Source organism: Colobus angolensis, unplaced genomic scaffold, assembly GCF_000951035.1.
Source record: "Colobus angolensis palliatus isolate OR3802 unplaced genomic scaffold, Cang.pa_1.0 Scaffold51, whole genome shotgun sequence".
Lineage (NCBI taxonomy): Eukaryota > Metazoa > Chordata > Mammalia > Primates > Cercopithecidae > Colobus > Colobus angolensis.
The window spans coordinates 1,531,293-1,558,321 of record NW_012118599.1 but is presented as its reverse complement, the minus strand read 5'-3'; the positions used below and the strand labels follow the sequence as shown (position 1 = coordinate 1,558,321).

The 27,029-nt window shown below is 34.7% G+C and overlaps 1 protein-coding gene across 4 annotated transcripts in view; it reads right to left on the bottom strand.

Annotated features, from left to right (window-relative positions):
* The window catches only part of HMGCLL1 (3-hydroxymethyl-3-methylglutaryl-CoA lyase-like 1), a 146,935-nt gene that overhangs the window by 42,963 nt on the left and 76,943 nt on the right, over nucleotides 1-27,029 (bottom strand). For 3 of the 4 annotated variants that reach the window (XM_011960191.1, XM_011960192.1, XM_011960193.1), the window contains 2 exons: nucleotides 21,451-21,514; nucleotides 17,764-17,952 (listed from right to left, as the gene is read on the bottom strand). In XM_011960191.1, the coding sequence (XP_011815581.1) occupies nucleotides 17,764-17,952; nucleotides 21,451-21,514 (253 nt within the window). The remainder of the gene's footprint in view (nucleotides 1-17,763; nucleotides 17,953-21,450; nucleotides 21,515-27,029) is intronic. The other variant, XM_011960194.1, reaches the window with a different exon arrangement.

The following is a 27,029-nucleotide window of genomic DNA, read 5'->3' as shown; positions in this document are numbered from 1 at the left end:
CCTCAACCTCCCAAATTGTTGGGATTATAGGCATGAGCCACTGTGCCGGGCCTGTGATTGTTTTGACTCACTTTTTATTGTGGAAAAATATGTGAGCTACTGATTCAGTGAGGTTACATTTCTTTTTTTTATTTCTCATAGTTCATATAATTTCACAAATTTTACATCTAAGTTTCAAATATGTTGGCATAACCTTTTCACAATAATCTGTTACATTTTGATCTCTGCTATATCTGCAATATTTTGCCCTTTTTCATTCCCTCTACCTTCTCACCTCTCCATATGACATCAAAATTAAGATACTGTGAAGTGGCTCATGAAAGAATTAAAAGTTCTACCAAAAATTAATAAAGACTTTCGAACAGAATTTGGTAAGAAACGTAACTTACTTTCTACAGACATTTTAAACTGGAAAAGAGAAGTGAAAGGACAAATAAAATAGTATATATGAATAATCCTACAATTTTGACATGGTAGAAATTTTACACATTTACTGAGCAGTGACTTCTTTGGATTCATAGATTACAAAGGAAGAAATATATGCTTTAAAATAATTAAAAATGTATTACCAAAATATTGCATATAATCCAAAAACTAATTCTTAAAGATGAAAATAGTTAGCAGAAACCTGAAAACAAATATGGATATGGATGAGTAGTCATGTAGATACCTAAACATTTTTCATATATATATTTATGTTGTCTATAATATAGCAAAACACTCAAATCTTTAGTGAGGACTTCAGGTCAGTCTCCTTGTCTTATGTGGAGTCAAAGTTTGTACTTGCAGCGGACACCCTGTTGAGCTAATTACCAAACTAATTTTTATTTAGGCTGTTCTCACATAGGACTGTACTGATTGGATGAGAATCTCACGTAATTTTTTTCATGTTAAATAGATGCATTAAAGATATCAAGGAAGAAATCTTTCTCTAGAAATGTACTCTTTACTATTATGTTTCTAGCTAAATTCAAAAACGGAAGGCTGGGTGTGGTGGCTCATGCCTGTAATCCCAATACTTTGGGAGGCTGAGGTGGGTGGATTACCTGAGGTCAGGGGTTCGAGACCAGCCTGAACAACATGGTGAAACCCATCTCGACTAAACATACAAAAAATTAGCCAGGCATGGTGGCACGTGCCTGTAGTCCCAGCTACTCAGGAGGCTGAGGAGAATGGCTTGAACCTGGGAGGTGGAGGTTGCAGTGAGCTGAGATCGCGCCACTGCACCCCAGCCTGGGCAACAGAGTGAGACTCCCTCTCAAAAAAAAAAAAAAAAAAAAGAAAGATAAAAAGTAATACTATGGCTCTCAGCATTGTTGTGCCTCTGAATTGTTCTCTCTCTCTTTTTTTTTTTTTTTTGCCTACCATCTGCCAGTGAATTGAACTATGCACAGCTTTAAGTAGTTTTAATCTTAAACCAAGTCTAAGCTGAAAGAAATCTCTCATCACCTAGTTGACACGTGCATTTTACAGCTGAAAAGACTGAGTTTATGGAGATAGGGACCATCCTCACCAGGCTGGGGCTTCATACAAGGACTATTTACTATGCAACAGGAAGTCCTGTGGCAGCCTTTCCACACCTGTCATGGGAACTTTAACTGTCGGGCAGTCTAGTATCTGCTGAGAGCAGTTTTGCTAGTCCTATTTTCTTAACCACAGCACTTTAGACACATATAAACTACACATTTTTCCTTATTTTATGCTTGTATTTTGGTGCTGCCTATTTTGTTTGTATTATACTAGGCGGTAGGATATATCTGAAACTATGGTATGTGGTTTATTTAAAATATGGAATCCTAATAAAATCTGGACAGTTTAATAAATTTCCTGAATCACTTTCACAGACAAATCAATTACTAATCACTTGCCCCTTTATCCTACCTTTTTCATTTATGTAATCACGAGTGATCTTCATTTAATCGTATTCTTTCTCTTTATATTTTCCTTTATATCCATTTTTCATTTTTTATATTAGCACAGTAGGTCAGAACAATGTAAACACTCACTTAGAGACATTTAATGATTTCCTTTTTAGAATGAAAAAAGAAAACTTGACTTCAGTATGTGAAAGCCTGAAGATTTAAAGGATAAGCAGAAAGTTAATTGCAAATGTGTGTGCATGCTGATTGCTTTTATTCACTTTAGCTTACCACAGTTCAACAGGATTTGTTACGAAGTCCAGTACCCACTAATCGAATCCAGAATTCCTCTGCTTACTAAAGAAGGCAGTCTTTCTAATTGGATCTTGGGTTACTAGGAAACTCAGAATTCTTTCTATGAATGTACCATTTCCCATCCCCATTACCAACATTTTTTTCTTCAAAAATTTAAAACAGGTTCAAATGCTTGCAGAGGTTAAATAAGTGAGAGAGTTTCCCCAATGCTTTCTTTTAGTAGTTTCACAGTTTGAGGTCTTAGATTTGTCTTTCTTGAGTAATACTCAAGAAAGTTATTTGCTATAGAGCAAAAGTGGACAAATTACATCAACTTAAAATAATGTAATTTTAAGGGATTTCATCTGCTTAAAAAGCTTCTGCATAGCAAAGAAAACAACAGAGACAACCCACAGAATGGGAGAAAAAATTTGAAAACTATCCATTTGACAGGGATTAATAACCCGAATATATAGGAGCTCAAATAACTCTATAGGAAAAATCTAATAATCCAATAAAAATGGAAAAAAGATCTGAAAAGTTCTTCTCAAAAGAAGACATATAAACAGCAAACAAGCATATGAAAAGGTTCTCAACATCACTGATCATCAGACAAATAGAAATTAAACCTATAATGAGATATTATCTCATACCAGTTAAAATGGCTTTAACTCAAGGTAATAACAAACGCCGCTGAGGATGTGGAGAAAAGAGAACTCTCATACACTGTTGGTTAGAATGTGTATTAGTACAACCACTACAGAGAGTGGTCTGGAGATTCCTCAAAGTAAAAATAGAGCTACCATATGATCCAGCAATCCCACTGCTATGTTTATATTCAAAATAAAGGAAATTAGTATATCTAACAGATATCTATACTTCCATGTTTACTGCAACACTATTCACAATAGCCAAGATTGGGAAGCAACCTGTGTCCATCAATAGACAGACAAATGGATAAAGATAATGTGGTATATAGACACAATGGAGTACTATTCAGCCATAACAAGAATGAGATCCTGTTAGTTGCAACAACATGGGTGGAACTGGAGGTCATTATGTTAAGTGAAATAAGCCAGGCACAGAAAGACAAACTTCACTTAGTTTCACTTACTTGTGGGAGCTAAAAATTAAAACAATTGAGCTCATAGAGATAGTAGAACAATGATTACCAGAGGCTAGCAAGGGTAATGTCAAAAGGAGTGGGAATGGTTAATGGGTATACAAATATAGAGAGAATGAATAAGATCTAGTATTTGATAGTCCAACAAATGACTACAGTCAACAATAATTCATTGCAGGCTGGGCACAGTGGCTCGTGCCTAGAATCTCAATATTTTGGAGGGCTAAGGTGGGTGGATTGCTTGAGTCCAGAAATTCAAGATCAGCCTGGACAACTTGTGAAACCCTGTCTCTACAAAAATATAAAAATTATCTAGGTATGGTGGTCATGCCTGTAGTCTCAGCTACTTGGGAGGCTGAGGTGGGAGGATGGCTTGAGCCAGGAAGGTTGAGGCTACAGTGAGCTATCCAGCCTGGGTGACAAAGTGAGACCCTGTCTTGAAAAATGTATTGTACATTTAAAAATAACTAAAAGAGTAGAACTGGAATGTTTGCAACACAAAGAAAGGATAAATGCTTGAGGTGATAGATACCCCATTTATCCTTATATAATTATATATTGTATGCCTGAATCAAAATATCTCATGTGTCCTATAAATATATATAACTACTATGTTCCCCCGAAAATGAAAAATAAGTAAGTGGGATACAAGAGACAAGTGAGATCTACACTCTTAGAGTAGGCTCAGTCTGTGTAAGCTAGTGAAGGCATGCCCTATTTTAAGGGGCTACTTGCAAATTAGTTCCAATCTGTTTTTTTTTTTTTTTTTTTTGCCATGCAATAACATAAACTCGCTTTGTAGACAAGTTTAAAATTAAAATTCACAATAAAACGATTTCAATATGAATTTTGACAATTTTGGAAAATAATCTTATCTATATCTATATATCTATCTACCTACGTACTTATCTACCTACCTACCCTTGTGCACCAAGACCAAAGGGTAAAGCAGTATTAATATTTGCCATAAGATATTTATTTACTAGTGTTCTTTTTCAATTGAACATTTCAAGTTAAATGCTCAAGAGAGGCTCCTCCTTCATCTGCCCCTCTCTTACTGTTTCTTCTATTTTTTACCCAGTGAACATATGAATTTCCTCAAAAAAATAGTGCTTTTATTTCCACTTCTTCATAAAGTAGTCACATCTTCCCACCTATATGAACTCACTCACTTGGAATTTGAGACAGAAATACACTTCTAATACTCTGATTCTACAATAAGACACCATGATTTTAAGTAAGCAAACAAACACTATTACCACTTTGGCAAACATTAATATTTGTAAATCACAAGTATTTTGAATTAACATGGTTTTAGGTATATCCTTAATCCTTAGGGAGTTCTATGTCTTTTTTAAAAAGAATGCAAATGGGGCAATAATGAATCAGGGTAAAATTTAAGAAGTTGCCTTCACCTCTTTATTGAAGTTACATCTTAGCAAATAAAAATAGTCTTCCTTCTTTTTAATATTTCATATTTTTAGTGGATTCAGCTGTGGATATTCTTTTAAAATTACACTGTTGGCCCCCTTACAGTTGAAGTGGGTATTAACACTTATAACTCTAAGGTCTGTTATCTATAAAGCCTTGTATATTTTCAAAGGAAAGTGTTCCAAAATGTCTATTTAGAAAAATAAATAACATTTTCTTTCCTTTCAGAATAGAAACAGTATTCTTTTAACTTGGACCTTCAACTGAAAGCCATGGGTTTTGGTTACTGAAGCAAATGTTTCCTTTAAGAATGTTTACTGAACTGAAAACATTTTACTAAGAAATGTGAGCTTTATTTAGTTATCTGTAGTTACTGTGAGATCAAAGTAAAAGGAATCTAATTCTCAAAGCATCCTCTTCAAACCTCAACTTTTTTTACCTCAGGAAATTGATGTCATGAAAATATTTTCCATATCCCACAAGGAAAGATTCCCCCCAAGAAATTTCTCAAGGTATTCATATGCTTAATATAAATAAATTTAAACTTTTATATACAAATGTAAGAATGCTATAAAAAATTTGAATGAAGGGAAGAATGACTGATAGAACTCAAGGAAGATACAGTTCAAATCAGGAAGATAAGCGAAACACATATTACAATGATCCCAATCAGAAGAAATCTATGGAATCATGGGCCTCCTATAGGAAAATAAATAACCAAAGATTTCATTTTTATACAAATGATAACCTGAATAAATTGAAAAAATACACCAGTTTCTTAGATGGGATGACTGAATATTATCATAAAGTCAATTCTTTGTAAATTATGTATTTAATATAATGGATATTTGGGGGATGTGGTTTTGAACAAATTTAGTTGAAATTCAATTAGATGAAATACATATATAAATGATCAAGATGGATTTTATTTTATTCTTTGAGATGGAGTCTCACTCTGTCATCAGGCTGGAGTGCAGTGGCATAATCTCGGCCAACTGCAACCTCTGCCTCCTAGGTTCAAGCGATTCTCCTGCCTCAGCCTCCTGAGTAGCTGGGACTATAGGTGCCCACCACCATGCCTGGCTAATTTTTGTATTTTTAGTAGAGATGGGGTTTCACCATGTTGGCCAGGATGGTCCTGATCTCTTGACCTCATGATCCTCCCGCCTTGGCCTCCCAAAGTGCTGAGATTACAGTCATGAGCCACCATGCCCAACGAAGAAGGATTTTATTAAAGGACTAAGGCATCATGTTATATCAGATTTAAAATGTAATAAAGAGACACAGTCATTAAAAGTGTGGCATTTGCACGAAATAAATAGACTAAAGAGATGGAAAGAGACAAGATGAGTTGGGTTGAAATCCTGGTTCTACTGTCTTTCAAGTAGGAAACACTGGACAACTTCCCTAACCTTGCTAAGCTACAGTTATGTCATTTTTTTAAATAAAAAAGTTACAAAAATTATTTCATGGCATTGTCATGAGGACAAAATAGAATAACTCAGGTAAGACATTTTAAAAATTATTAATATCAGCTCTTATTATCACAGAATAGAAATTCCAGAGAGAGACCCAATTTAAACACAGTATGTGTCATGGATGAACATTCTGTATTAGTGGGAAAACAATGTGTTAGGTAATAAATGGATAAAAAATGTATTTATATAGAAAATAGATTCTTATCTTGCACCTTGAATAAAAATAAAGTCCAGTTGGGTTAAATATTTTATTGTAAGAAATGAAGCCAAGGAAAAGATAGGTAGTCATGTATGACTTCTTGGAGTATGAAAGTTCTTTCTAAGCATAACTCCAAAAGCAGAAGCCATAAAGGGATGATAATGTGGACAATCCTTGGTCCTCATCATACATGACCCATTTATAGCATCTAACACCTCTTTCTTCTTGAAACCCTTTTTTTAGACTCCAGGGCTCAAGACTCTCAGTTTTCTCTTACTTCATAAATCACTATTTCTCAATCTCCTCAAACTACTCTGATCTCTTAAGGATGGAATGTCTCGGTGCCCCATTTATCATTTTGTACAGTTTACTGGATTTAAATATGACCGATATGCTGCTTATTATATCCTCAGTGAAGACTTCATACCCCCTCCCAATTCTTTTATATGCAACTGTCTACTCAAAAGCTCCATCTAGATGTGTAGCAGATTCCGCAAATAAAACATGCCCCAAACTGAAATTCTAACCTTTGCCCGCAAATATTGTCCACTCATAGCCTTTTCCATTTTGGTTGATGGCAATTTCATCCTTCCAGTTGCTCAGGTGAAGACTTGAATGTATTTGTGATCATTTTCTTTCCCTTTTAGAAACTCTACATCTAATTCATCATGAAATCAATTCAAATTTAAAAATATACTTAGAATATGCTCACCACCTCTATAGTTAACACATTTAAGCAAACCATCATTATTTGTTTCCTGGACTGTTGCAATTGCATTCTTTCTAACTTGCCTCCTGATTCTTATTTTACTCCCTCCTTACAGTCTAGTCTCAAAAGAGCAGTCACAATGATCCCTTTTGAAATGCAAGCTAGGAGTGCTCAAAACCCTGGTTTTTTTTTTTTCCATTTCACTCAAAGAAAAAGCCAAAGGATTTACAACAGCCTACAAGGATCCTCTCTTACTCTCTTCCTTACTCACTTATCTCCAGCCACACTGGCCACATGGTGTTTGTTGAACACACGTTAGAATCCTGACTAACTATTCCCTTAGACTGAAATGTTCTATTCTCAGTTGTGAAGTGAAGTAATACCCTCATCTTCTCCTGTTCTTCCCTTACATCTCTTTTTTTTTTTTTTTTTGAGGCGGAGTCTGGCTCTGTCGCCCAGGCTGCAGCGCAGTGGCCGGATCTCAGCTCACTGCAAGCTCCGCCTCCCAGGTTCACGCCATTCTCCCGCCTCAGCCTCCCGAGTAGCTGGGACTACAGGCGCCCGCCACCTCGCCCGGCTAGTTTTTTGTATTTTTTAGTAGAAACGGGGTTTCACCGTGTTAGCCAGGATGGTCTCGATCTCCTGACCTCGTGATCCACCCGTCTCGGCCTCCCAAAGTGCTGGGATTACAGGCTTGAGCCACTGCTCCCGGCCATTACATCTCTTCTTAAAATTGCCTTCCCGACCATTTAGTTAATACTGCAACCTGTCCCCTTTCACCACCCCTCCAAATTTCCCATCCTCTGTATCTTACTGCACTTTCTCTTTATTTTTGGCATAGCTTTTATCACCAATTAATATGCTCTAAACTGTACTTCTATATTAGGTGTATGTGTGTATTGGGGGGGGTTGTTTTTAATCATCCATACTCCCCTGCCAGAATGTGAGCTACTTGAAGACATGACAATGCTTTTCATCATGGCTATGTGTCTAGAACAGTATCTCATGGTAGTATGCATTCAAGATGTGTTTCTTAATAAATTAATAAATTTAAATGTAAAGCACATATGCATTAAAACACAAAAGCAAGCTTTGAAAAGTAATCCTACCATATATATACATATGTTAGATAGATACCTTAATATTTAAGAGATAATATATAAATAGCTCTTAAAATTTGTGAGAAAAAAACATTTTAATACAGAGTAGACAAAGAAAAACAATTAATTTAAAAAATACAAATAATCATTAAACATATGAAAGAACTGTTCAGCCCCACAAAACAAATGCAAATAGAAATTAAAATGGCATATCAGATGCAAATCGAGTTGGCATACATTTTACATTATAATATCATCTCTAAGTGAGGTTTGCTGAATTTGTCAATATTATATAAACCTAGTGAGTGTATAGGCTGGAAATAGCCTTTCTAAAAACCCTTGACTTACATAATATATCAAAAAACCTCTAATGATCCTACATTTTCCCTGAAAATACATTCTAAGTAAGATGACTAAAATATTAGAAATAAGAATGTTCATTAAAATTATATTAAAATAACTGCTCCCAATCAAAAGTGGGATCAGTTAAATTAACATACACATTTAACATACACACATGTAAGGGTAGGCTATGTTGGTTTTAAAAATCATGTCTGGAAAGGTTTCAATAACAAGAATGCTAATCATAGTATATTAAACAAAATAAACATGCACCTCTTTATTCCTATAACCTATATGCACACACATGCACAATATATATGTGTGTGTATAGACTATAGTCTATGAATATATATGTAATACTTATATACTAATACTAATTTTACTAATTTAGCATGTTTCCTCTGTGGTAGAATTACAAGTAACTATATTTTGTGATTTTCCATATTTTCTAAATATTTAAAAAATATTTTCCGGCCGGGCACGGTGGCTCAAGCCTGTAATCCCAGCACTTTGGGAGGCCGAGACGGGTGGATCACGAGGTCAGGAGATTGAGACCATCCTGGCTAACACAGTGAAACCCCGTCTCTACTAAAAAATACAAAAAACTAGCCGAGCGAGGTGGCGGGCGCCTGTAGTCCCAGCTACTCGGGAGGCTGAGGCAGGAGAATGGCGTGAACCCGGGAGGCGGAGCTTGCAGTGAGCCGAGATCGGGCCACTGCACTCCAGCCTGGGTGACACAGCGAGACTCCATCTCAAAACAAAAAAAAAAAAAAAAAAATTTTCCAATAATTATTGGAAAACAAGCCAATAAACTCCACTACAACTGCTTCGGTCAACAATAAAGTAGTAGATGTAAAATGTAGGTTTCATAGTACACACTGTTTTATTTGGCAGGCAGGCCTTCCAGAAGTCTACTTGCTCAAGAGGCTGAGATACATCTAAAAATTATTCCCACAATATTTTGGAGGGCAGCTCTGCAGCATGTTTGTGACCCTGTGGAAGGTGAACTCATAAAATATGGATTATTATCATTAGCAAACGGGTCTCTGCATCTGTCTTCATAAAACTGGCAATGCCTTGGAAAGGTCAATATTTTAATGACATCCACCTATTTTCCAAACTTGCATCCTTAGAGTCATCACTCACTGTCCTTCTCCTAAACCTTTATCTTTTATCACCCTCACCTTACATACACTCACAAGCAATTCTTACTCTCACTGCTTCTGCATGGGAATAACCTCTCTCATATGATTCCTCCACCTTATCTCCCCCCCATGTCAGTTTGGGCTGCTAGAACAAAGTACCATAAGCAGGGTGGTTTGTAAATAACAGAGATTTATTTTTCACAGTTGTAGAAGCTGGAAAGTCCAAGATGAAAGTGCTGGCAGACTCGGTATCTAGTGAGGGCTGTTTTTAGCTTTGTAGATGGTGCCTGGCACCTTCTTTCCTCCTACCATGTCTTCACATGGCAGAAGTGGCAAATAAATTCCCTTGGGCCTCTTTTGTGAAGGAACTAATTCTATTCATGAGGGGAGTCCTAATCATCTCCCAGAGGCCTCACCTCTTAATCCCATCACACTGGTTGATTTAGGTTTCAACATAAACATTTTGGAAACACAAAGATTCAGACCATAGCACCCCTCACCATTTTTCACCAGGAGCAACACTATTGCAGTAGTGTTCTCTTTAGTCTCTGGGTCTCTGGTCTTCAGACCTTTTCTTACAATTTCTGTGCCTTTCATTTATTTTTATTGCTTAATTGCCCTGGTCAGTCTAGAAAAAGTTTGTTGGTTTTGTTGATTTTTTTGTTTGTTTGTTTTTATATATACTTTTTAAGTTCTGGAGTACATGTGCAGAACGTGCAGTTTTGTTACATAGGTATACACATGCCATGGTGGTTTGCTGCACCCATCAATCCATCACCTGCATTAGGTATTTCTCCTAATGTTATCCCTCCCCTACCCCCCTACCCCTTGACAGGCCCCAGTGTGTGATGTTCCCCTCCCTGTGTCCATGTGTTCTCATTGTTCAACTCCGACTTATGAATGAGTACATGCGGTGTTTGGTTTTCTGATCTTGTGATAGTTTGCTGAGAATGATGGCTTCCAGCTTTATCCATGTCCCTGCAAAGGACATGAACTCATGCTTTTTTTTATGGCTGCAGACATGGTGTGTATGTGCCACATTTTCTTAATCCAGTCTATCATTGATCTTTACAGTACCCAGAATCATAACAGTCCATCTTCTACATAAAATTTAGATTAAGTTCTCTAACACAAAGCATTAATCAAATGATCCCTGATTAAAAATCTCCAGTAGCTGTCTACTGTCTTCAGTGTAAAAATTAAAAAAAATAAATAAAAAAGACAAAAAGAAGAAATATCTCATCCCAGGTTTGCTTCCACGCATCTCCCCTGGGTTATTATGACACTTTAACTTTGTCCCTGCTCCTACTGGAAACTCTCCAAGGTCAGTAACCTGAGCTTACTCTTGTATGTATCCTTCCTAATACTAGACCACTTCACTCTTTGAATTAGACATATGCATATATATATACACACACACACACAAACATACACTCGTATATAAGGTAAATAAACTGTTAAGCAGAATAGAAAATTTTTCAATACAATGGATGAAAATAAAATGTATAACATAATTTTGGGCTAGGAGGACAGAGGGTACTATGATTTTTACATTTCTTGGGAAATCTGTTAAAAGTTCCATTAGAAAAAGACACAATTTTTATAAAACAGTATTACTTAACCTGAAAAGTTTTTAGTAGAAGTATGAAGCCATGCATGATTCTTACAGTTAATCATACTTACACATGTTTTTAAAGTTAAGCCAGTACAACAAATTTAGAATGTGGATAAATATAACTTGACTTCTTGACTATGCAATTTGACATGATTTTCACATTTTATTTGATAGATGAAAAAATTGTGGAGGAAAAGGATGGTGCTTCATCATGCTTTTTTTAAGTTAACCAGTTTGCCTCACAGCAGAGAGACTGTTACACAGAAGATAACCAACAAACATTTTTTGGTTAAATTAGTATTTTTAAATAATTCATAAAATAATTATAAATGGTCACAATTGATGGAAATAATTTATATTGTATATTATGCTCTCTATTGAAGACAGATTTATAAGTAAATGGAAAAAAAAAACTTTGTTGCTTCTAGAAGAGGGTTCCAACTGTTTGGAACAAATTAAAATTATTAAATTCTCCACATCCTCCATTCCATTGGCTTTCATTATTTAACCTAATGTTCACCGATACTATGAAATATATCTGGTATTCTAAACTGAGAAGTAATTTTATAAGAATTAGTCACTGTGATCAAACAATATATATTACTTCTATTTAGTCTAAACCCAGAGTTAGAGACATTTTGGCAATATATGAGAAAGTTATTCAACTAATAAAGCTAAGAGATTCCTGAATTTGAGCTGTTGGAGTTATAAGTGCTTCTAATTGTGTGTGTTGGGGGTGGTGTGTCTAAGGGCTGGGCATATAACCATTAACTGGTTATATTACATTAAGCTAAAAAAAAGCCAGTCATGTGATAATAGTTTATGTTCAATACAACACTGGTCAATTCAAACCAGTGTTCCAAAGGAAAAGTCTGTGTTACATTATATTCAGGGGCAAGAGTGTATGTGCATAAAATTTCCTTGTAAATATGAACTTTCAAGTGAAAGTTCATATTTACAGCCTTGAACTTTCAAGGCTTTCTTTTCTCGAAGGTGATAACACAAGAAAAAATCATTTTAAAATTAAGAATGTTTATTTTTTAAAAGGTAAAAATTAACCAGAATGAGTTGTACTGATTTTAAACTTGCATTATTGTATCTGAAGAAAATAACAGCTGAAACCTAGGATTAATGTCATACTACGTGCAATTAGTGATAAAAACAAAGAAACATCCATATCTTTAATTTTTGGAATTACTATAATCACGCTAATTTAATGAAAATTGCCAAGAAAAGCAAACAAAATATTTTGATTAACTATATTTGTTTTGAATCTAAGAAATTTTTCATGAAAATGGTATGAGCATATACTTTGATTTATCTTCTAATGTAACAATTCTTTTGCATATGAGAAAATGCAATTATCCCAATATTGTATTCTGTAGATAGTGGAAAAGTCAGTGAAAAAATAGAAGTACCCGTTAGGAGGACACTGGAGAATTTTAAGAATATGAAGCAGAAAACTACAACACTTGGCCCCATGGAAAGTGAAAAGCTACCAGGTATATTCTCCATCCTGTAATCTCTCAGTTTCATGAGCCTCGACTTTACTTCTCTGTGTATATCTGAACTCCAGGACTCTGCCTATGACCTTTTCAGCCTCTGGATCCCAAAAAGATGTTATAACTGTCGGACATGTGTTAAAGAGTTTCTTTGGTCCAGTGAGCTGTGACTTGTGGGAATGAAGATCACAGTGTATGTTATTCCCTATGCTTACCCTTTTATCCTTTACCCTTTACCCTTACCCAATTAATTTACCAACATAAATTAATTGTGCTGATGTTAAGTGTGTTAACAATGATTTACAAACAACAACGACAAACAAAAAACTGTTAAACTGTGATTAAAAAGAAAATCAACAAACAAAAAACCCTTCTACTGATGAACCCAGTGTTCATTCTTTTTTACTTTTCTGACTCAGGAAACACTTGACAATCAATTTTTCTACTACTTGTCCATTTGATCAGCATGGATGAAGTGCTGTGGGAATGGCAGGGTGGGTTTAGATGTGTTTACTTTCTTGGTGAGCTTCAAGTTTATGATAAGTATAGTCTGTTGCATGAAGATTAACTACTTTCATTTTTAGCTTATTACAGTAGAATCAGAACTTTTATATGTGTTATTTTTAAATGTTGATTAACTGAATGTCAGTTTAAAATTTCTTGTAGCTCAGAAACAGCTTTTTCCAACTATCCATTATACCTGTGGATATCTAGAAATAGATGAAGATTATATTATCCCTAAAGACAAAAACTAATTGATCACCTATTGCCAAAGTCAGAGAGATGCTTATATTAATAAAAAGATGTTGGAGATGAACTAAAACTAATAAAAGCATTAGAAGGTTTACCCATTTTTTACCACTGATATAAACAATCCAACCACTTGTAAAAATACATATAAAGGCACTTCGTTCATCTTTGTTCATTCAGACTTCTGTGGCTTGGGAAACTTGGTTATACACACTTGAAAATCCAACAGTCCAACCACGTGTACTGTTATCAAGACATCATTCTAGAAATTCTATATCTCATCTCAGTTTTGCACAACTCAGGGAAGTAGACATCATATATCTATTCTTACAAATATAGAACTGAGAAACAAAGAGGTTTATCTGGCTAGTAATGGGAATTTTTAAAATTTCTTCTTGAGAAACTAAAAGACATTCTCTGAAGAAAGATTTGCTATTTGGAGGCTTTTAAACATGGTTTGTTAAGAGTCAATCTAAAAACTGAAAGCTTTTGATGTAAAAATTAGGTAAACAATTTGGTTTTTCTAAAAGAGAACAGTAAGCATATGAAAAACATTATGAGAAAAGGCACATTAAAGTTTATTAAGTTTAAGAGAAAAGGCACATAGTACTTCTCCAGAAGAAATCCAAATATTGCCTGTTCTTTGTCTTTGTGCTACCAATCAATGTGTAGCTGTTATTTCAGTATTGGATCTCATTTGTTTCCTCATTTCAGTGGAGAAAAATAGAGGCTGAGAAATTAATTAGATTAAACAGTTTGTTAACTGGCCTTTTACTTAGGTACTTGGCAGAGGGTGAAGCTAAATTTTTACATTAAAAATTAAGAAAGTATATTGGGTCACATCCATTTCTTCCGTGACTAAAATTGCTGTACGTTTTGGCACCTCATTTTCTTGCTCTTTTGGTTTTGAGGGATTATAAATATCCCACACTGGGATCGACATGCTCAGAATAATTTCTCTATATTAAATAATATGATAATTATTCTTGAATTCCATACAACCATCTCTGGTCCCATAAATCATATATTTAAGTAATTTAAAAAAAAACAATAAAACCCAGGAACCCAAGAAAGATCCCTTAGATGCCTCTACTACACTATTAGTGTGTGCTTTCCAGACTGAGGGGGACGTTCCATTTATAACTTTCATTTGTTTCCTATCATTGTGGCCAAGTTTCCACTTATTACATGTCTGCTTGCCTTAATATTAACTTCTAGTCTGAAGCGCTGTAAACCGCTTCTCCACCCCTAAATTAAAGCAAATGATATCTAGTCCACATCCACCACCAATCTTACTAGAAGCCACTTCAAAGATTCCATTTTTAAAAAATGAAGTATGGCCTCTGCTTCCTAAAGCCAAGGTTGGCCCCGTTCATAATGAAGTTAGATTTTCCCTGATTCTCCTTCTATTCAAACACTGACAGTTTCCTTCAATATATTTTCTTCTCCTCTAAAGTTAAACCTGCTCATTGTGTTTTTATTGTTGTTGGAAGAGGGGTGAGAAGAGAGCACTAGTGAACACCTCACTCAGCGCCACTCAGGACCAGTCCACATGTGTGTTTGCAGTGACATTCCAGTACCACGTGTGGCTGTCTTTCATAAACATAAACGTTTCAAAACATTTGAACACTGTCTCAGTTACATACAGTTTCAAGAAAGCAGTTGTGTCTATATCTTTCTTATGATGTCAATGCATTATCGAACTCTATGCCCGCTGACGGTGGAATAGACAGAAAGCTCTACATCTCTGCTTTTTGACCATTTTCTCAATCACTCATTTATAGTAGCTTCTCTGGCCTTATATCAATGTTGCTTATTATGCAAGCCACTTTTACTCTCTTATCCATGTATTTACACTGTGGCTGTAAATTAAGCTCTGGGGCAATGTAACGCAGAGTATACTATTGCTTTCCAAGGCCCCTTCCCTCCCTTCTGCCCCAGCGTCCCATGGACACAATAGAGCTTCTGCACATGGTAGGAAAACAGAAAACACAGATCCTTAGATCCTGACACTTAGACAGACATTCTTTTATCACAGGAGCCACTGAGGGGTGCAGTATCAATCTCTCCCCTGCACACACACATGCACGCGTGCACACAGACACACAGATCTCAAATAGTTTAGTGTAAGCTGAAGATCTGTTCCTTAAAAAAATATATATATTCATATATAAATATATAATACATATATGTATATAATATATACATATATTATATATTAATATATATTTTATAAGAATATTCTTCTGGCACCTGCAGTGCTACTAACCCATAAGCATTTGAAAGTAACTCATCTGCTTAGGTCTTTCCAGTTCTGCAGGTATGTGAACTTGAACCCTAAACCCACATGAAGGTCTACAAAACACTGTGTAGTATAAAGAGATATGTCCTATTTCTCCTCTACTCATAGCCAAGCCATAAGATGTGAATATGCTTGCTCTCTCCCTTTATGGGGTGGATCTTTTGCTGATTCACCCTTTGACTGGGGGTGTGGTCTTTTGGGGAGTTCTGCCCTTACATATATTCTCATTCATGTTCCTCATCTGCTTGGGCCCAAGGTTGTTTCCTGTCCCCTGTATGGCTGTTATAAGATGGAAAAATGGACGAGAATTTCAGTCCAAATCTCTCAGAAAATAGAGACAATGCAGTTCAACCAATATAGCAAATTTCATAAACCTTAATTTATCTGAATATATCAGTCTTCTTTTAGTTACTAGGACATAATCCTCTCCTTCCCCAAGGACTTTTGCTCAAATGATGTTTCATCAGCTTAAAACATTCTTTTCACACACGTGCACACACACACAACACATACACACCATTTTAGGATTAGTTCCTTCTCATTCTTTAGATATGATTTCAACAATTGCTTCTTCAGATAGGCCTTCCTTAACCATTCAAACTGCATTGGGGTATCAGCAATGTTTTCTTACTTGGGCATTTTCAAGAGGCAGATATAGTCCAGAAGCAGAAGTTTGAGGTCCCATATCTTGTTCTATAGCCCTTTATCCTGAAGAGCTAAACTGTCATTCATTCTATAATAAGTACGCTACACAAATAAGTGATTACTCAAAGTATTAAAATATAGAAGATATATTCATACAGAGAAATGAGAGAGAGAGAGAGAGAGAGAGAGCGCCCTTCAGAAACACTTAATAACTTCCAGTTGCAGCTGAACACAGGATCCTGAAGTGCTGCCTAGTTTTCTATTGTTTCAGAAACTAGAATACATAGGGAAGGAAAATTGTAAAAATTCCCATGCCCCAAAGACCATGAAATAACATTTTCTCTTTTCTCTGATTCAATAGAATGTTCCTTTCTTGCTTCCAGACAATAAATAAGGATTTGTACACATATGTTACAAAGTCAAAATAAGCCCTTGTGGAACTTGATATCCCTATTGTTTTTTAACTTCTGCCAACCAACTGTATACTTTAGGACTGTGATATTAAGCTTTACATATTGGTTTTCAGCCTCCAACCAGAAAACTTTTATATAGTCTTATCTTTAGTTGTCAAAATCTTGGGTTCTGAGAATATCAAACAAATCATTTTTAGCAGCATTTAAGAACCTGACATTAATTTTAAAATAATACTATTTTAATGCCACTTATATCTATTCTTTCAAATGAATACATTTAAAATAGCACAGAATGTAATAAGCAATTCGTAGTCTTCCAACTTTCTAGATCTTTTCACTTTATCATATAATGAAATATACTTAATTAAAAAACTTAAGTTCTGTCTAAAGTAAGCTTGCCAACATCAGGAAAACATTTTAAGCAAAATATACTATATTTCAGCACCATATCTTCCCATCATAGAGCATGAAATCACCAAAGCATTAGTTTCATGATTATGATAGTCTACTATTTTTATGTTTTGCACTGCTTAAACTGCCATCGTATTTCAGTCTATTAAATGTTACGGTTGACAGAATATGGGAAGAGAAGCAGACATAACTCTGCTAAGATTAATACTTTTCAAAAGAACAGATTACAGATTTTATCAAATCAAATTAATAAGAGATCTTCATTGCCCTAAAAAATGTGAAATTTATAAATATTTCCCAAGTACCTGTCATGTGAAGACACTGGTTAAAATTAGATTCATAATATTTTATAAAAATTGTAACAATACAACTCTCAGTATGTTTATATTACAGATAAAGATGAACACCCTATGCACACACATAACACACAAAGAGTACAAAATACCTGAAGAGCCGTAAGGATATTTGCTAAGGCTTGTCCGTAGGTGTCATGACAGTGAACAGCAAGAGCACCCAGTGGGATTTCTTTCATCACACTTTCCAACATTCTTTTCATACTTCCTGGAGTTCCCACTCCAATTGTGTCTCCTAGAGAGATCTCATAACAACCCATGCTGTACAATCTCTTAGACACCTGTTGATAAAGGTGAAGTGCTAGTAAAATAATGGAAATGAAGAGACTCAAACCCTCTTGTGCCACAACTAACATCATCTAAAGGTAAAAAATTACAACTAAGACCAGTAATGTCCATGAAAAATATATAAAGTATTTTCCGGTCTTTTTTTTTTTTTTTGCTTATTCTAAACATTATAAAAGACTTTGATATTACTGAAATTACCTTTTTCTAATATTCAAGTTTGCCTTAGAGTCCTATCTACCTTATCTTTTTATCCAGCTATTTGTTCCAATATGAAATTACAAGCTACAATGTCAAATATGTTTCTCAACACTATAATCAAACCAAAGCATTACAGATTTACTTTGGAAGTAGTATTTCTCAAGCTATTAGTTTAGGGGTCAAAAAATATCTATACAACTGACCCTTAAACTCCACAAGTTTGAACTCTGGATCCACTTGTACAGGAATTTTTTTTTTTAATTACCACATTAAATTTTTTTTGGAGATTTTCAACAGTTTGAAAAAACTTGCAGACAAATCCCATAGCATAGAAATGTCAAAAAAAGAAAAAGGTATGTCATGAATATATAAAATATATATTAATACTAATCTATTTTTCTCATTTACTATAAAATAATACAAATGTATTTTTAAAAGTTGAAATTTATCAAAACTCATGCACACAGACTGCAGATAGTGCCATGCTCATTTAAGAGAAATGTACATGTAATTCAATACTAAATCATAACTGCATAAAATTAATTGTGATACATACTGTATTACTGTAATAATTTTGTAGCCACCTCCTAGTGCTATTCTAGTGAGCTCAAAATCCTGGTGATGCTAATCATCTCTATATGAACAGTTCATCTCTCCAGTAAATTGCATATCACAGTACAATGTGATTGATGTCTTGCAGTTCTTAGGTGTTTTTCATTATGTTTAGTGCAATACCATAAACCTTAACACCATGAAACTCATAAGAAGTGCAACTAGTGATGCTGGAAGTGCTCCCAAGAAGCAGAAAAAAGTCATGACATAAGAGAAAGCTGAATTGCTCAATATGCACCATAGATTGAGGTCTCCAGCTACATTTGCCCACCGTTTCAAGATAGCGAAAATCAAAATATGTGTTAATTGGTGGGTTACATTATCTATAAGGCTCCCACTCAACAGTAATCTATTAGTAGTTAAGTTTTGGGGAGCAAAAGCTGTATCTAGATTTTTGACTGTGCGTGTGGAGTGTGGGGTCCCTAACCTCCAAATTGTTCAAGGATCAACTATATTAAGTTCAGCTCTTTAAGTAGCTTTGCAACTGGTAAAGTCATTTAATATTTCTGGCCTAATTTTTCTGGCTCATAGATATATATACTTTGAGGCAAATTGCAAGATCTCTTCAAGCTGAATAATGTTACTTTCAAAGAGCAAGATGAATGCATAAAGGCAGCATGGTATTTTGACAAAGACATGTGTTCGGGAATCAGAGAAACCTGAATTTAAATCTCAGCTCCCACTCATCCTACTCATGTGACACTGGGCGGAAGGTTAGCCTACTTAAGCCTCAATCCCTAATCTGTAGAATACAGACAACAAAACACCTTCTTTTAGCTTATTTTCTAAGCCTTGGTTACTTTGTTCTTAAAAAAAAAAAAAAGATAAAAACAATTTTAATAATGATGTGTTTGGTTGTAAAAGTGAAATGAGAATGTATAAAAGTCATTTGATACACAATCTGGCAAATAATACTGATTCATTCATTCGTTTCATATGTATTTCTTCAATGCCTATTTTATAGCAGGCGCTGTGGTAGGTCCCAGGATATAATGGGGAAATGAATACTGACATGGCTCATGTTAATACAGATCCTTAAGTCAAGTGAGGATAGATCTTAGTCAACCCTACTGAGGAATAAATAAATACTGGCTAAAATAAGAATTTTCAAACAAAGAAACGAGTTTAACCTATGTGACAACTTGAAATAAAGTAAGCTTTATTATAAAGTGTTTGCTAACTCGTTTAAGAGAGTGAGAAGGAAGGATCTGAGAACAATGTACTAGGAAGAATATCAAATGCAAATGTTAATGGCTTCCAGGCAGCTGACATATAAAACACAAAGAATATTCCAGGTCGGGAAAAAGCTAAATGCAAAGGACAGTGTAATGAGAAAGCAAAAACTGGGGAGGGAGACAATGAGGGGAAGGACCAAACTGTGAACAGAGTAATCAAAGTTTGAAGTAGTAATTTCAGAGAGAAGAGAGTGAGTTAAGCACAAAATGTATTAGAATCACACAAAAGGCCCCTTTAAGGTTTCTGGCCCTGAATTATTCCTGTTACATGACTCTGCAGTAGCACCTTAGGCATTCGGGTACAGAAATGGAGATCCTCACCCAAGGTGTGTGTGGTTCACTCCTATGTGGTGCATAGCAAAAGGAAGAAAGCAAGTCTGCTGGTAAGCAAAGGTGGATCAAAGTTTTGTGGGGCCAGCTTGAAGTCATATCCTTTGGAGGTATTCTTTAAAAAATATATATACAATTGTGAAAGCAAATTAATGTCAGACCCTTGGAAGGGTCCCATGCAAGTGAAAATCTACAAAATATGAATGGGGTTATTTTATAGTATATGTGCCTCTGTGTGGAAGGATCTTGTGTAAATAATGATAAAAGGATAGCTTTCATTTGAAAAATCTGCAGTAGATTCCAAAAGTTCAAATGAAAGCACAAAAGAGGAATAGCTTTAGTTAAACTGGAAGTTTATCCTGCCTAAATTTGGATTTTCTTATAAGGCCATCTTCACTGCTTTGGTGCCAAATTTTTGACAAATTACTAAATTTGTCAAAATTAACCTTAAAAACAAGTCTACATTAATGTACTTTATATACAAATAAATGTCTGAGACAATCTAATATAATCTCAAAGACAGTGCATTTTGTACTCATTGGTATACATAAATAATAAAGGACAGGAAGAAAATAAACTTCAGTAATCAGGGCCTTAATGACTATAATCTATTGTTGTAAAATTGTTCTGGAATAACAGCAACTTAATCACAGCAGTAAGATCTACAGGATCACAAAAGGACAAAAACACAAAAGTGGTGTATACTCTGATATAATGGGCCAAAGTATGCAGGAGAAAAATAGGGATGCTACCTAAGAACCAAGGCAAAGTTTAAGGGTTTCTCCTCAAACTGCCCTGACATTCTGATGGAAATTGCAAAGGCCACTCACTATGTTATAACCACAGAAAAACAAAATTCATACTTTCATCCCTTCCACCTTTGAGCACCCAAATTGTAGGAGTCAACTGTCCCTTAACGTTGAAAAGTTATAGCCAATGTATAGGACTTCAGTGTTAAAATGAACTATTAGTTAAGTGATCAAATATGTCTTCAGGGCTCATCTCTTAATCTATGGCTTCATGCTAAGCAGATTCAGTGAACAGTAAGAAACTCCACTTTTAAAAATAATATATATCATGTTACCATAAACCAAAAAAGCTGGAGATGTAGCTTACTTCTGTCACTTTTTGCGGTGTAATAATTCCTTCATATGGACAGCCCAGAGCACAAGACACATACCTAGATTAAAAATAGAGCCTTATAAATATGCATATGGTAAATACGCCATTTCCATTTTATAACAAGAATTAGTCAAAACTGCATCAGGAAAATTTATTTTGCACTATTGCTTTATTATTATTTTATCCTTAGACCAAACCAAATAAAGTTTGAAGCATTTTCAATCAACTCACATTCTTATCTTTCTATAATAATTACAATTTGATACATGTATTCGATGACAGATGGGAATAATTAGTAAGCGATTATCTGGTAAAGTTATTCATACCATAGCAACATATTAACATTCAAAGCAGAAAATACTAGTGAAATATATGGTTTTATTTAAATAATTACATACACCCAACTGTTAAATATCCAGGTCTTTGGAAACATACAGGGAGACCATGTAGAAGACTAACTGAATTTTTCTTCTTACTCCCATCTGGATATTTTGGCCTCATTTAGATACAGTCATTAATCATCCAAAGGTCCTGGAACTGGGCATAGCCTCAGAGTTCATTTTTTCTCCCTCTCTCATGGGTTTACCTAAATCATTCCAAACAGAAGAGTGTCTAATGTGTTTAGAAGGCTCAGAATAAAGATATTCCATAAGCTTCTTCGGTAACTCATTCTAATATAAAAAGTCAAGATTTTCCTGCAAAGACAAAGATACATTTCAATCTTAAATAATTAAGCTTTAGGAAAAGCCTGCTTTAGCTATTTCCAGCTCAACATCAATACCATTTTATTAAACTTACTTCAGAGATGTTTACAATTCTTGTATTGAAATAATGCATAATGAGTATGATATTTAGGAATGAATGAAGCAAGCTACATAAAAGATAGAAGGATGGTGGGAAATGAGGCTGGAGATCGAATACAGGGGCTACAATATGAAAGGGTTTAGAAAGCAAAGCCTTTGAATGCCATTCCAAGTTGTCTGGACTTTGAGATTACTCAAAATTGTTTTGAGGCACTGAAAATTATTAGGTAAGGTAGTGGCAAGATCAGATTTCTTTCCCAGAGATATAACTCTGTGGGGGCAGTGGAAGCAGATGCCAGAGAAAAGGTAGAGGCAAAAACACAAGATAATATCCTATTTCTTTAATTCTAATATGCTATTGATTGGAAGATGCACTATGAAATTCCTAACAGTCTTTGGAGTAGAAAAATAAAATACATATTCAATGATTCAGTACATAGCCATTGATTCGAAGATGTAACCAAATTAGGTTACAGAAATTATGGAAGTGTTAAACTGTCAATTAAAATATGTTTTAGTATTAAGTAGTTTTATAAGCCATTCAAGCAGTTATGAGGGATAGGAAAGGATAAAAGGGGATAAATTCAAGTGAAATTTGAAAGTTGTGCTGAACAGGAAGCTCATCGCTCTGCTATTCCAATCACTATAATCTAAGTTTATGTTTTAGATAATCTGTAAATTTAATCAAGATGTGTGAAAATGTTCTTAAATGAACATAACACTGGAGAAGGTGGCTAAGGATGGAAAAGGAGAAAAAGTTTTAATACAAATGTAATGATTACAATGACATGTTAATATATAAATACATTGATTTTTGAATCCAAAGCATCTAGATGTGAGTAAATGGAAAATTCAAGCTATTTACTTACATGTTCTCCTTCTAAATGTGAAAACCAAAATAAAACAAATGCAAAATAAAACAAACCTCTCTGCATTTCTAAATTATTATTTGGCCACAGCTACCACTTTATTGATGGAACCTTAACTTTCTATGTGGGCATTTTTATTTATTCACACTTTCCCTCCAGGACATTTCCATGCCTCTGTCTCTGCGATCTTCACACTCCGTTGCATTTCATGTTCATATGCTCTTCCCTATCTTGTGAGGGAACACTGCTTTGATCTAGTCACACATGGGACTACTTTCTCCAAAGCTAAAGCAATGGTTCTCAATTATGTTCCCTTAACTGTATACTTTAACATTGTAAAGCAGAGGTTGGTACACTAAAGCCCAGAGACCAAATTCTGCCTATCACTCTTTTACAAATAACATTGTATTAGAATACAGCCATGCCCATCTGTTTGCATACTTATCTACGGCTGCTTTTACACTACAGCAGAGTTGAGCAGTTGCAACAGAAATCATCTGACCCACAACACCTAAAACGTTATTATCTGGAACTTTACAGAAAAAGTTTGCCAACCCTTTCTAAAGAAGTCAAGCTACTTTTCCTGAGTGAGAAAAGGGCTCTACCGTCATGAATATGAACTGAATTCTCCTCTTTGACAAGTGGCCAAAGCCAGCTTCTGGACTTCTGCTCTTCTCTAACAATCTATTACAGTGGTTCTCAACCTTACCTGCACAGAATCACCTTGGTGCTTTAAAAAAGACAAACACTGATGCTTAGGATATGTTCCAAAACATTTAAACCAGAAACCTAGGGAATGAAATCCAACCACCAATATATTCTTTTATATAATTTTTAAAGTTCTATTATACTGTCAACATCAAAAATCACTCAACTATTAGCAATACTGCGTCACCTGGATTGCCCTACTGATTCCTTTGTGTAAAAAGTTGTATTACATAGACCTGACAGTATCTAACTAATCTCAGGAATTTCCTCACTACTATGCCATAATATTTTTGTTCAGCTTTGATTGCCTGGTGGTTAAGTTTTATCCAGACCCATTCCAAATAATTTCTACTTTTCTGAAGCTGCAAACTCCTATTGCTCCATTTATTTTTTTCATCTTATCCCTTACTTCTGGTTCAATGTTTTTGACTTAACTGAATACTTTAGTAGTTCTTTCAGCAAGAGTCTGAATGGTAGATGTTGCAGACTGTTTTGTTAGCAAATGGTTTTATTTCATCTTCATTCTTGAACAATAGTTTGACTAGGTATAAAATTCTATGTTGACAGTTATCTTGGCACATTGAATATATTATTTTACTGTCTTTGGTCTCAGTTATTGCTGATAGGAATTTTACTGTCAAGCTAATTCTTTTATGGTAATCTATTTTTTTCTCTACTGTTTTTGGGATTTATCTGTTTCTGTCTCATCTGCATTTTACTATTAGCTATCTCAGGATTTGCTATACTTCTTCAATATTAACATTAGTGCTTTTCCTAATTTCTAGAAAATTCTCAAGGTACTACCTTTTCAAATGTATTTCTCATATCTATTTTCTCTGTTTACTCCAGATGGAAATTCTATTAGGCATTGTCTACTAACCTCACTTTTACAGTTTCTATTAATTTATTTTTCTGGGCTTCATTCTTACAATTTTCTCAAATCTTAATTGCAGGCTAAGCTGCACTTAATCTGCTGTTCCCTTTGGTTACATGTAATCTGCTGTTCAATTAATCCATTCACTTTTGTATTTTAATGAATATATTTCCACTTATAATGTTTCGTTTTGTCAAATACTAATTTTGTTTTCTGTAAAGATCTGTTCTTATGGTCTTCCTTTGCCTCTATGAACATTTCACATGGTTAATTTCTAATCATTTTCAGGTTGTTCTGTTACCTTCTGTTCTGCTATAGTTTTTTTTTCTGTTGTCTCCTGTGTTTGTTTTCCTTGTCTTAAGTTAGCTTGTTTTCTCATGTGCTTTATAGTTTTTATTGTGAGTGCCTTTTCATGGTGATTTTAGTTTCTGTAGGAATTCTATGAGCATCTTGAATTATTTAAATGATCCTATCAAAAGAATCTGATTGCTTTCTGCCCTTACCCTGTGGAATTTATCAATTCTTGAACAAATTTCTACCTTAATTTCTCAATTTGGGTTTCCACAACACTCATGTGTCACAAATCCACAACCCATAAAAATAGCTGGCATAGATCTCAATAACTGTGCATTGGCAAGGAGGTGCTGCCAGACCCCAAGACATAGTTCCAAATTCATACCTTAGCAGAACATCGAATTTTTCTCATGTAGATATTAAAATCCCATTACCACACTACTAGGTACTCTTTCTGGGATAAATACCTCATATGCTTCTGTGGTATCAGCCTACATGATTACCACATTTTCATTGATGAAACCTGAGACTTTTTTTTTTTTTTTTTCTGAGCTAGGTGATATGTTTTAAAAGTTATAAAATTTCTGTGTGTAATGAGAATGGAAAAGGCGGCCTATGGGTTAGCTAAGTCCTCCATAGTCCCTCTCGCTCACCATTATGCCCATAACCCCAGGATCAACCCCAAAGTTCCTCATGTATATTACAAGCTTGATGCATTCACATAGCATATTTAGTTAAACATGTCTGAAGTGGTCATCGTCCCTATTTCTCTCACATAAACCTGTTTCTCCTGCAATTGCCATTAAAAAAAATTACATAGTTATTCTCAGGGTCAGTCCTGCTAAGTCACTGGATGGTCACCTTTGTGAACTTATTCCATAATCAAAGGTTAGCTGATTCCTCCCCTCTAGCCTCTGTGGCATTTAGCCTCTGCCAGCAGCAGCTTGAGTGTACAGAACCATTCCCAAGAACCCTCTCCTAAATGCTCTCCTTGTTTCTAGTCCCATGTCTCTCCATTTTGCTTCAATTTCTAATGTCAAAATTATATTCTTAGAGCATGGGTCCGATTACATATTTTTCCACTTTGAAAATCTTTAATGGCTTGCTATTTTTTACTGAATAAACTGGTGTTCAAGTTTAGCAATCTGTGAAACTCCAATCTAACTTTCTACCTTTCTTTTACTATACATCCACAAAAACTTTATTTCAGTAAAAGTAAACTTCTTTCTATTACCCAAACCTTTCCTGAGATTTCTCTTCACTGTGTCTTTGCTCTTTGTAGATTCCCTGCCCTGCCTGAAAAAGCCGTTATTTTGATTATGTTTCCATATATTCATATATTTTTAATGACTTCATTGTACTGGTAACTTCTTTATGAAATTTCTGTAAATCACCCCAGAGATTAGAATTACTTTAAAATTAAATAGTATGTATCTTTATCTCTCTTAATGTACTTATTGGTTTCGGCAGTACAATAATTATTTTTGAACATATTATATTTTCCCAGTCCGCTAAAAATTCTTTGAAGTTATGCTGAATTTTCATTTTCATAGCCCACATGGTATTACAAAACAGTACATTGTTTAAAACAAATATAGCTGCCCCTCAGTGTTTGTGGGGGATTCTCGCTATATACTTTAAATCATCTCTAGATTACTTGTAATACCAATACAATGTAAATACTATGTAAGTAGTTGCTATATTGTATTTTTATTTTTATTTTCAATTCTTTTTAAAAATATTTTGGATTCATAGTTATCCCTATATGTAGAACCTGTGGATATTGAGTGCCTACTATATTCAATTGCTATTTCTTGTATGAATTAATACACAAATATGTTAGTTAAAATGTCATTTTCACCTTCTGAATATTTGTCTAAGACATTCCTAATTTTTAAAGTAAAAAAATAGGTAAGGGTTATTTATGTTCTAAATCCTGTAGCCAGAGATAATAGCACATATCTGAGAGATCAGAACTTGAAATCCATTTTTTAAACATTATTCAGATGGCATAGTAATCATCAA